Source organism: Phoca vitulina, unplaced genomic scaffold, assembly GCF_004348235.1.
Source record: "Phoca vitulina isolate PV1807 unplaced genomic scaffold, GSC_HSeal_1.0 scaffold16, whole genome shotgun sequence".
Taxonomy (NCBI): domain Eukaryota; kingdom Metazoa; phylum Chordata; class Mammalia; order Carnivora; family Phocidae; genus Phoca; species Phoca vitulina.
The window spans coordinates 23,555,948-23,568,498 of NW_022589719.1; the positions used below are offsets into that span (position 1 = coordinate 23,555,948).

The following is a 12,551-nucleotide window of genomic DNA, read 5'->3' on the forward strand; positions in this document are numbered from 1 at the left end:
TTAATGGCACCCTAAGTGTTAGGAGGATTCCAGGCCGTGTCTAACTTACCTGCTTCTCTGTACCTGAAAGAACTATAAACTATGATTGTACAAGCTTCTGACCTTCCTTCTAGTTATCAAAGCTAAGGAAAAGGATTGGGCCAGAGAAATTAAAGTGGGTCGGTATATTCCCTCATTTCTCACTCACTCCCGCTTCACAGCACCTAGAAATTAAGAGAAGAGGAGCAACCACAAGCAGCACTCAGTTTACAACAGGAAGGAGGAGGGCAGGGAAGAGACAGAGAAAGAATGAACAGATAGTAACTCAGCATCAGCCAGCTAGCAACTTCCTTCACTAGGAGACCTGGACTACTAATACTGAAGTGACTAATCCACAGCTGTTATTAAAAACAAGATTACAGTCTGCATCAGCCCAAAAAGAAAGGCAAACACCCTGTGAAGGACTTTCAGAGGGGCATGAGAGAAATCAGCCCATTGTTACTAACCAGGGAGCAATGGAAGACCCCTAGGGAGAAACAATGGTAAGTCAGCGCAGGAAAGGTGAGGAAGGCAGTGTAAATTCAGGTCGTGCTGAAGCCAGGGGGGAGGTGAGAGCACAGGTGGGCTGTGGGGAGCACAAAGAGGAGGCAGTCTGACACAGGAAAATCAAGGGGGAAGGAAGAGGAGAGGGAGGAGGTGGTAGCAGAAGAAAGAGAAGGTAAGATGAGAACAGAACATTTTAAACTAACCCAGAACTCCATTGTGAAGGACAAGTCACGAGGCAAGATACAGCTCAAAGGCATCAGCGCCACGTTTCACCACTGCAAAGAGATAACACAGCCTTCTAAACGTGCATGGAGGGAGGCTATGCGATCTGCACTGACTCCCAGAGCTCCCCAGGATTACTGAGGCTTTTCAGTGGTACTAAGTCCCGGCAGTCTTGGCATGTACTTGAAACTGCTTCCCCGAAGAGACCCCAGTGCTGAAAAAATAATCATAACCTGCAGGGGAACATATTTCACTCCTGGCGGGTGCCTGACTGAGGGAGTGGAGACTCTCTTTCCCCTCACGGCCAGTATATGCATCCACCTTCCCCTATAGTGGACTGAAGGGAGAATGACACGGGCTAGGAGCCAGTGGGCAGCCGATGAGAGAGGACCAGCACCCCTGCTCCACGTGCCACTGCAGCTGCTTCAGGGCATCCCTGCATTTCTTTCACGTTTACATCTTCCCCAGACAAATGAACCGCCCATTCAGTCTGCCTTCTGCTTCCAAGTACACAATTGCTAGTGTGTTTAAGAATCATAACTGGAAGGCAAATTGGTATAAAGGTTGTTTCCACCTTCTTAGTCATCATTGTCAGAGAGATTTCTCCAACGCATCTTAAAGCTCTATTGCAAGGTGACTCTTGGGGAACCATCCATTCAGCTCACGGAAGAGGAAGGTCGAAGGGGAGGCAAGAACTCTTAATATCCCAGACCTGACCAGGCTATGTCAAGATGCAGAGGGGAAATAAAGGAAAATGACTGACAGGCTGTCCTATTCCAGTACAGAAGGAGAAAAAAAAAAAAGCCTTAAACACCTCTCTCTCTCACTCATTTTGCATGTTTGAGAATATCAAAATACAGGAAATCAAAACAAGAGCCAAATGTCCAATTTGATACAAGCCAGGGAAGCTTTGAGAATGGAAAGAAACACAACGAATGGCTAGAAAGGTCAGGAGCAGCAGGTCAGAGAGTTCAAACACAGCAGTGAGACGGAGGGGTTTAATCCTGTGCGTGGGGCTGACCCTGCTCCTCCAGCTCACCCCCGCCCTCCAATCAACCACTCAAAAACACCAGAAGAGCAAGGAATCACCTCTCAAGCCACCACATTAATTTGACAGGCAACTTTCAAAGGATCCTTATGGGAGAGGTGGGGGGAGGGAGAAAGTTTAGGCAATGGAGTAGGACCTCAAAGAATCCGTGTGATTCAAGGGTACTAAAAGGAACTGTCTTTAGGGAAATCTGGGCATTCTCATTATTTCTAGTCTCTATACCTACTCTGCTTAAGAGAAAAAATACCCACCATCCTGTCTCCCTGATGTTGGGAAGACAGGCCATGAGAAGCACTTCCACAGCCACCGTTCATGCGAAAGGGAAACAGAAGCGCTGCATACGAGCGGCACCATCTTCTCCAGCCTGGCCTGGGGCCAGTGGGCTGTCTCTCCCCACAGGCTCCGGTGAATCAGCAGCACAACTGCCAGAGGTGGGGAGGTGCGGCGGGGGCTGAGCCTTTTAACCCCCTTTCCCTCACCCCATCCTATAACTCATAAATAACAACTTAGGGGGTTGAAGCAAAAATGTCAACCACTGCTGCTTGGACAGCGGTCAACAGGGAAGCACACACAGCTGGGAGGACAGGGAAGAAACAAGCTAAGGAGGTACTTACTCAAAGTCCTCAAACTCCAAGTCGGTTCCCTCTACTGATGGGCCCTGGTTGTCTGAGGAAGAGGAGGAGGTGGAAGAACGGAGACGGTTCTGCTGATAGCGCATGGAGCGCTGGCGAATACTGTCTCTCCGTGAGAGATACTGGATCATCCTCTGGGCGTAGTATGCAGCAGGAGATAATCTGAGAGAGACAGAGATGGACAAACACAAACTAGCACTAATGTGGGGAATACTGTGAAAGACAGTAAATCCAGCTCTCCCAGGGCATCTCCCTGCTGAGGCGAACTCCGGAGACATGAAAAATAAAGGGCATTTAACTCACCAGGAGGTCTGTACTGCACAATATGCTTATCAGACTACCACCAGTGTTTCTGTTCTGAGAGAAGGCAAAGAGGCTGTTGAATCAGTCATCATCTGCTCAACGGCTGCCCCTCCCAAGGGGATAACACTGGACCTTCCTTTTTAGTTTCTTAAGGGACCGCTCGTAGTTTCTTAGAGTGCTCTTCACACAGATTCACGGCCTTCTTCAATCATCCATACTCAAAATATAAGAAACGAAAAGAGACCACAATAATCATCTAGAGGCCAGGTCTTCTTTCATTTTATACAGGAGAAAGAGGCCAAGAGATGGCAAACCGGGCATGACCAAAGAAGGCGCCATCTTCACCAGGACGTCCTTCCTCTCCAACAAATCCACACAGCTCCAGATTTGTCCTAGCCCCCTAAAATGAGCTCCCTGAACCTCTCAGATCTATGGATTACTCACAGATATTTGTAACACAGAGAAAATATTCAGGATCGAAAAAGAGACTAAAATATACTCAGGAAAACAAAACCTAACAGGGAAAAAAGATTTTTCTATTTCTTACAACAGAGCATTAGAGGCTACGTGGGCACTAAGCAATGTAGTAGGCAACAGTTATTCCTTTTTCTTCTCCCTTACCATGGCTATTCTCAGTGGATAATTAGTCTAGACCTCTATTCTTCTAACTGTGGCTTAGTGTCTTCATATTCCATGAAAACATCTAGTGTCCCATACAATTCACCACATTCCCTTCTTTCTCAAGTTTTTCTTCCATCTTTCACAATACTGCTACATACTAAGAAAGTGAGAGAAGAACAATAATAGAAAAACGTTTTATATGATAATATTAAGTGGATTACTAAGAAATTTCCAGCCTTAAAACTTGCCTGAGGCAGACACTTTAACTCAACAATTCCACTAGGAATTTTATCTTACGGGAAAACACAAGGATACACAGATATGTATGTATCTGTATATGTGGTTAGCATTAGTGAAAAACTGGAAAACATCCCAAATGCCCACCAACAGATTAAATAAACTATATCTGTACAAAGAAACACTATGTAGCTATTAAAAAGAATAAGTCATCCCTATATACACACAAGAAAAACCCTCTAAAGCAAAAATTTAAGTGGGAGAAAAATTAAAGAATGGTATGCATATACTAATATGTATATAAAAGCATATGTATTTCTGCAATTAGAACAAAAAATTAAAAGGAAACACAGCAATCCTAATGAGGATTCCTGGGAATCTTAACTTCTATAATATTTGAATATAAAAGGAAAAAAACATTTTTTTTTTAGAAATCTGGAGAAACTGATTGAGAATGGAAATAGTAATAGTTACATCAATTGATAGGAAAACTATTTACAAAATCTTGCTGCCTGACTTTTCATTACCCCTGGACAAACTTTCTGGGAAAATCCTCAGTAAATCCACTGACTCAGACCAAAGAGATTCTGCAGTCACCTGCTATAGGAACTAAGGCTACCTCTGAAATGCCAGTCATCAGAGGTGGTATCCTTCTGGCCAATCATCAAATGGAATTCCCAAGCAGGCCAAATTACCATCTTTAGAACTCAAAAGTCCTTGTAATAGAACAATATACTGTATTTGGCATGTCCGAATCCAAATTATACAGCAGGTGGGCAAGGGATGCACAGATGCCTTGGCCAAGATCATCAGAGTACAAGAATCATTTCTTAAAAGTCTCAACGTGTGGAGCTTTCATTATCCACTGGCCCCCTGTTGCCATACATTTTGCAAGGATGAATCAACAATCCTAAATTTTCAAGAGACAAAAGTCAGCACTCTTGAGTTGTTCTTTTATCTACTAAATATACAGAAATCTTCCAGAAGTCAATCATTGAAGGTTAAATTCTCAAGTCAATCAGACTAGAAAAGAATGTAAAAAACATTTCAAGAACAGAATGAAGATTCTTTTTTGGGAACTGATTCTGAAAAGTGACCATAAGTATACTCATTCCTCAGCTGACAGCCCACCCTAACTAATGGGAAAATTATATTATTGGTGACAGAAGTAGAAAGAATGTTGATGCAGACAATAATAAAGACTACCCTTTTATGTAAGGGCACAATTTCAGCACTAGGTAACCCCAATTGTTTAATTTCACTATAGGATAGGAATTCCCTAAGCTACAAAACTATGCATCAATGGTAAAGAAAAACGGATTCCTGGCACAATTATCAAATACAAGTACATCCTGGCCTCATCTTTTTTAGGTATCCAGAGGGAAGCTAAGGATCTGAATGCTGAAATGCCCCATAAAGGCTTTGACCTATATGTGTTGTGTATGGTGAAGTCTAAGAGGAAAAAGAAATTAAACAACCAGTAATGAGGTAGCAATCATCCTCCTGCTGAAGAGCTGGATAATCACCAAACTCTAGTGTCCCAAGTAAAAATTTTAAATGTTTAAATAAATCCGCAAGTTTTCTTCAAGGAAGAATACTTTCTCCTCCAAAGAAAACCTATTCTGTGTTCAGAGAGAAAATGTAAAAATAGCAACACCACAAAGTATGACACTTTCTGTGATAAAGAGATCTGAGTGGGAGTAAATAAAAGATTCATTACATGAAAGGAGGACAAACAATGATCTTTAAGGATCACTGTTAAACTCTGTCAGGCTAAAAATTCTGGGGATGGGATTCCTACTGCTGTCCTAAAAGAAACTCTTTTATAGCAAGAAATTCTCTTCTCAGTGTTTCAGAGTAATCTGATTGATACATAAAATCTCCCTCTCTTATTTAGGACTTACTACTTTCAAGTGTGATCAGAGACTAACATAAACTTCCTTGGTTTGGTCATCATCATCTCAGCTGCCTCCAAATGTTCCCCGATCCTTGGATTTGCCATTTCGGGGGTATGGAAAAGGAAGTAAGAGGGTAATGGGGAATCCTTTCATTAGTCTCTCAGAAAGAATGCTCATTATCATGACATAACTGTGGCAACAGTGAAATCACTCAATATCTCTAGAATCAACTTTGTCTACGGGTCTTTCCAGACTTGAAATTTTTAATCTAAAGCAAAGCTCATTTAGCTTCATCTAACCTATATTTGTTAACTTGCCAACCCCACCATTACAAACTGCTCTTTCTTTTGGCAAAGCCTCACATATGCTCTGGTATTGCTTACGTAACGTAAAGGTTATCCCCTATTTAGGTCATTAACAGAATCAGTAAATCTGGTTGTGACAACGCCAAAGGGCTGCTCACTATAAATAAATGTTATACATCAACTCAACACCCATCCTCGGTCCTCAGTCACCAGTATTACTTAGGGGTGGGCCTTGAACTTGTCTAAGTGCTTTTTTAATCTCTTTGAGAACTCTTCAAATATCTTCTGATCAGTGTAAGGTAAACACTTTAATAAAATGCCAACTTGTTTTATTTAGTTACCCTTTTGTTAGTCATCTCTTCCTTTAGGTTGCATCCAAAAATTGAACATCTGAATGAGTTTGACTTCTACCTTTTGATAGTCTAAATTCTCTCTCAAATGAGAGCAAGTAGGATTATTTGTTAGTTGGTTAGTTTTAATTTGTAAGTAATTTCCCTATTAATAACAACTTGTTTCCCTTTTGGCTTTCCACCTGAATGGCAACAGCCTCCCTGATCAGCAAAAAAGGAGTAAGTATCCTGTGACTCTGCCAGTGGCCTCCTCAGGTTCCTCCTCTAAGTGCCCCACTTACAGAAATGAGCCCCAAAACACAAGAGCTCAGTCACAACCCTCTGCCACCAGAGGTTCTGTTCACTTACCTGCAACACTTCCCAATCACCTGAACCACCTGTCTCAAAACTGTTAACTGAAGAGTAAAAGAGCACCAGGACCAGAGAGGCACAGAATGGGGCTTCCAACAGCTTGGCAACCCCAAGGGCAGCCCCTCCCCCCCCACCTAGTGCCATTTCTCACTTTGGCCTTACCTCGCTGGGTCTGGGTAAATTGGGTGCTCTCTGGATCCTGCTCCATCATAACGGGATAATGAAATGAGGGAAGACTCCAGCAGCCTCCTAGCAGAGATTAAAAAAATGGCAATAATCCCTGTCAATTACCAACTCAGAGGTCATTCATAAGGGAAAAATAGGGGGAGAGATAAATAACATCCCCCTTTGTAGCTAGCTAGCACCTGCTATCTGGGATCACACCCTTCCTACAAACTAAATACTTAGAGACATAAATAAATGAGCTACAAAGCTCCCACACTGGACATGGCCACTGTATTATGCTGAATACTGCTCTTCTGTGAGAAATGAACAAGTGCTTCAGAGACATGATCTTATTCCTATTTGCAGTATCTCCAGCAGACAAATAGGAGGTTGGGATCAACACAGGAGGGGAAAATTAGGCATATCCAGAGATATTCAGGTAGTGCCAACATTTATCTTGGTGTTCAGTTTCTCCATGTTATCCTAATCCACATCCCCTTATCTTCTACTCATTCTGCTCTGCCCATACCCTTTTTGTGAGGAGTACTCCTCATGCTCTCTTAACTGACAAAAATCTTTAATTATATAATCTAGCCCAATCATAAGTTCAAATGATCATATGTCAATACACCCACATTTTATTGAGCACTTTTTTGGTGCCAGGCAAATACTAAGCACTTCATATATATTTCCTTACTTAAAACTCACCACAACCTAGCAAGGTAGGCATTACTATACAAACATGAGAACACTGGGCCTAAAAGTTAAGTATATGGCACTGTGCACAGGGCGATAGCACCAGGACTCCAGAGAAAGTCAACTCCAAAATGCTTCAAACCACAATGCCCTACTGCAGGACCTTCCAGGCTCCACGCAGGTAAAAAGTGAGTATGTTTCAACTGTGAGTCCAACCTAGAATGTGGGTTCAGTATTGCTGGCTCTTCCTGTTTTTTAAGGGAAGCCAGAAATCTGGACTTTTCCATGAAATCTCCTGACAAATTTTAGCTAAAACATTTTTTCCCTCTTTGTACAAGGGCCAATTAAAACACATCTGATAAATATGGCCCAGGGACCCCCCAGTTTGCCGAGTCTGCCACACTGCTTCCCAACTCAAATGTGCCTTGGCAGCCAGTCAAGCTCCTGCCATAGAACACGTTTCAAAGGAAATGGTCTCAAGAAAGAAATGCATATTGTTCCTCTCCAGCAGCATCTTGCCTGGCTCTCCTGGGAACAGGTCTCCGGCTCCCTGCCAGACTCTTTAAAGCAGATCTGCAGGATAAGGACAGCAGCTACCAATCTTTTCCAATTGAGTTAATTCAATTCACTGTTATTAAAACCAGCTGGCTTTAGGTAGAGTCATGTGCAGTCACTTTATCCCAGCAACTGGCTCACCAAAGCATCTCCCCTAACAGCCTGGGGAAGGGCTAGAGCAGAGGCCCTGTCAATCTGGCTTGCTACCTTTCCTGCCCAGGACAACCAACTGTTAAATGATGCTTTCTATCTAAACAAGGCCTAATACCTCCCCACACAATTCACTTTAAGCAGTCCTACCACTGAAGGAAGAGAATATTACAACGTAACCAATGAGGAAGAGAAGAAAGCAATAAAATACATCTCTGGGGCCTGGGATCTTCAATGATATCACTGTTGACAGCAGCAGTAATGCTGCTTCTCATCAATTCTAAGAGATACCCTCCCATTTTAACATGTCTGAAACTGGGATGCATCTTATAATTGTGTGACACAGTTTATTTTTTTAAAAGATTGTATTTATTTGAGAGCGAGAGCATGAGCGGGGTTGAGGGGGCAGTGGGAGAGGGAGAAGCAGACTCCCCACTGAGTACTGAGCCTAACACAGGGCTGAATCCCAGGATCCTGAGATCATGACCTGAGCCCAAGGCAGATGCTTAACCACTGAGCCACCCAGGCGTCCCTGACATAATTTAATTGGCAGGATTTTTTCTTCTTTCATTAGGGGCACATAAAATAATGGCATGTCTTTGAGTCTTGAACTACAGAATGTTTGTGAGAGGAAGGGGTAGGGAGAGGTACCTAGACTGGAAAAAGAAGAAAAGTGAAATTGAGAAGAATATCTATTCAGGACATTTATACCATCTTAGATAAATACTTGTCCAATACTAATTAATTAGTTCTATAGGAATTGGGAAGGAGTTGAACAGAAGCAAGATCTGGGAGCAGCTGACATCCCTGAACACCGAGAAGTTTGTTCCATCCCAAAGGGCTCTGGAGTTAGTCCTGAATATAACTGAGCCCCGTAAGGTTATCCTCCAAATGGCTTAGGAAGCAGAAGCCCTTTGGCAAGGAGCATCCTGCAGAGCGACCAACATACACCTTTTTTAAGTACTTTTTTGCCTGGAAAATGATGCTGCTAAGTTAGGAAGCCAGTATTACGCCCTATTACTATGCTAACGCAGTGTCAGTATTCAGAAAGATGAGATGACTTTTTAAGGATCATGTAAAGGAGATTCTTGAACTAGAAGAGTCTGGATTAGATAATTTCAATTTAAATGATTCCATTTTATAATCCTGCAACGTCTACTTCCCACCCTAACTTCCTATCTTCATTAGAAGGACTTCTTTAATCAGGGTAAAACCAAAATGTCAAGCTTTGTCTCTGGGGAGTCCCTGATGAGGTTCTTTTGGAAAATGCATCCCTTGTGCCTACTTACTACAAAACCTGCTGGCACCATTTATGCTCGCCAGGCAATACAGTGGACTGGCAAGCCATATATAAGCCATATATATATATATACACACACACACACACACACGGCGTTTTAACTGCTAATACACAAAATCAGGAGAGCCAATTACTATGAATAGCACCCCCACACACTTATCACTGATTAAACACTGAATTCTCTTCAGTTACAAGTACTATCTGAAAGAATAAAAAGGGCTTCTCCAATTGGTGTTGAACACAGAAAGAACTAGAGCTACCAGATGATTAAATGTCACCACCACTCCTAGGAACCTCAAAGAAAGATCTTTCTCTCCTACAGTCAGCTTCCTGCAAACAGCCATCACTGGAGAAATGACATAAGAAAATGGGACGAGATGGCAGCTGTGCACCTTCTTCTCTGGCCACTACAAATGTGACCTGACTTAACCATCTCTCATGCAACTCAATAATGCGAAATCAGGTAGGACTCAGGAGGGGGTTCAGACACACTTGTTCAAGCTTGAAGCTACCATTTCATTCTGACCTGTAATCACAATTTAGAAATGTTTTTAAAGAGTCACTGAAACCCTTGACAGGAAAAAAACACACACACAAAAACCCCTCTTTCTTTGCAAGTTTGCCTGGTTCATTCTCTGTACCAGTGGTGTCCAAGTGAGATACACAGGGGTTGTGCTATTTTGATCCACTGGAGAACAGAAGAAAATATCAGAACTTTTTATTTATAATGTATAACCATAATATATAATACACACACACACATTGCTCAAAAGCCCTTTACTAATAGAAGTATTTTTTTTAAAATCTGAAGACCACTGCTCTATCAAACTATATCCTACTTTTAAGAAAATCCAACATTCAAAAGAATATAAGCACAAATATATAAATATAAAAACCATACAATTAAAAGAATAAGCACAAAACGTAAACATAAAAACCATAAATATGTAAAAGCATAACCATACTCATACATAAAGCAAAAGAGAGAGAATGATAAAGCAAATGTGGTAAAATGCTAAGATTTAGGGAATGTGGGTGAAGCGTATATGGGAATTCTTTGCACTATTTTTGCAACTTTTCTGCCAGTCTGAAATTATTTCAAAATTAAAAACATTCAAAAAAATTAAAAACATTCAATATACAAAATTGAAAAGTAAACCATTGAAAACTAAAAAGAAAACTCTTCATTCTCAAAAGAATTACTCACTTCTTAAAAAGGATTTCTTGGGCGCCTGGGTGGCTCAGTTGGTTAAGCGACTGCCTTCGGCTCAGGTCATGATCCTGGAGTCCCTGGATCGAGTCCCGCATCGGGCTCCCCACTCAGCGGAGAGTCTGCTTCTCCCTCTGACCCTAACCCCTCTCATGTGCTCTCTCATTCTCTCTCTCTCAAATAAAAAAATAAAATCTTTAAAAAAAAAAAAAAAAAAAGGATTTCTTAAAATAGCAAGTTGCCCTAATGCCCTAAGGTAGGTATGGTAAACTACAGGCCCCAAGTCAGCTGCCTGTTTTTTGTTTTTTGTTTTTTTTAAAGATTTTATTTATTGGGGCGCCTGGGTGGCTCAGTCGTTAAGCGTCTGCCTTCGGCTCAGGTCATGATCCCAGGGTTCTGGGATCGAGCCCACATCGGGCTCCCTGCTCAGCGGGAAGCCTGCTTCTCCCTCTCCCACTCCCCCTGCTTGTGTTCCCTCTCTCGCTGTGTCTCTCTCTGTCAAAGAAATAAAATCTTTAAAAAAAAAAAAAAGATTTTATTTATTTATTTGACAGAGACATAGAGAGTACAGATAGTCAGAGTGGCAGGCAGAGGGAGAAGCAGGCTCTCTGCTGAGCAGGGAGCCCGATGCGGGGCTCGATCCCAGGGCCCCGGGATCATGACCTGAGCTGAAGGCAGACGCTTAACCGACTAAGCCACTCAGGCACCCCAGCTGCCTGTTTTTATAAATAAAGTTTTATTCAAACATGGCCACATTCACTCATTTATATATTGTCTATGGCTGTTTTGGAGCTAGCAAGGCAGAGTTAATCCTGACAGGAACAGGCTTAGAATACTTACTACCTGGTCCTTTACAGAAAAAAATCTGCCCACCCCTTGCTCTAAAATATTTGCTTACATAAAATCCTTTGAAAGATAAAGTGAAGTCACTAAGAAATGGAACAGAAAAACATGAAATCAAAGTATTACATACTAGAGTAAGTCATCAAAAATTAATATTAAAACCTGATAAAATCATTAGTCAACAGAAACACAATTCAAGCTGTAAAATTCCTAACATTTTAAATTACTACAGCTATTTCTTCCTTTCCTGATTAATACTCTGAATATGTGTAAGTGGGTTCCCTAGATCCACTATACCCTTTGATGACTACTAGGAAAACAATGAAAAAAAATAGTGGAAGAAAGCTCTGGGAAAGAACAAAGTTGTCAGGGCAGATGAGATGGGTCATCTAAAAAAGAACTTTCATTTCAAATCCAATAGATATCAGAGCTGAGAAGCAGAAAATGTGGGTACCTTTATACATGTCTAGACAGAATGAATAAGCCAGTGACAACTCTTCCTTACTCAACAATTATATCCTGAAAATATTCTTTTAAAACTAGCTGTCAGATGACAGAAAAAAATCAATACCCTAAAGCAAATAAATATGTTTAAACCTCCTCTAATCACTGGGAAAAATCAATTGCCAGAACTCTGTGACCTACATGATATGTAAAGCCTGCTCCAAGAACCCAAGATGCCACTGATGCCCCATGCCTAAAGAGTAATTTCCCAGCCTAACTTTGATGTCTGGGTGATATCTGCTATTTTAGTTCAGGGGAGCCAAACCCAAAACTAACACCTCCCTTCTGCCTAGAAAATAAAATCTAAATTCCTCAGCTTGGCTCCAAAGCTCTGCAGCTGAATTTCTCATTTCTTCTGGATATATGATATACTCTAGCATGGTGGGTTTCAACCTTTTTGGCCTCAGAACTTCTTTAACTCTCTTAAAAATTAGTGAGGACCCCAAAGAGCTTTTATTTATATGGGTTTTATCTATTAATATTTACATTTGAAATTAAAATTGAGAAATTCCTAACACAAGCACACATACCAGAGTGATAACCTTGTTACATGTCACAGAGCGAAAACTCCACAGACACTTTTGGAAGAATGATAGTGAAAAAGACAAAGAGCAGCTCAGCATTATCACAAAAATG

At 41.5% G+C, this 12,551-nt stretch overlaps 1 protein-coding gene across 4 annotated transcripts in view; it reads right to left on the bottom strand.

The window, feature by feature from the left end:
- The window catches only part of AMBRA1 (autophagy and beclin 1 regulator 1), a 171,065-nt gene that overhangs the window by 99,498 nt on the left and 59,016 nt on the right, over positions 1-12,551 (bottom strand). For 2 of the 4 annotated variants that reach the window (XM_032414020.1, XM_032414019.1), the window contains 2 exons: positions 6,655-6,741; positions 2,410-2,589 (listed from right to left, as the gene is read on the bottom strand). The exons of 1 other annotated variant lie outside the window; for it this stretch is intronic. In XM_032414020.1, coding sequence (XP_032269911.1) covers positions 2,410-2,589; positions 6,655-6,741 — 267 coding nt within the window. The remainder of the gene's footprint in view (positions 1-2,409; positions 2,590-6,654; positions 6,742-12,551) is intronic. One more of the 4 variants, XM_032414021.1, reaches the window with a different exon arrangement.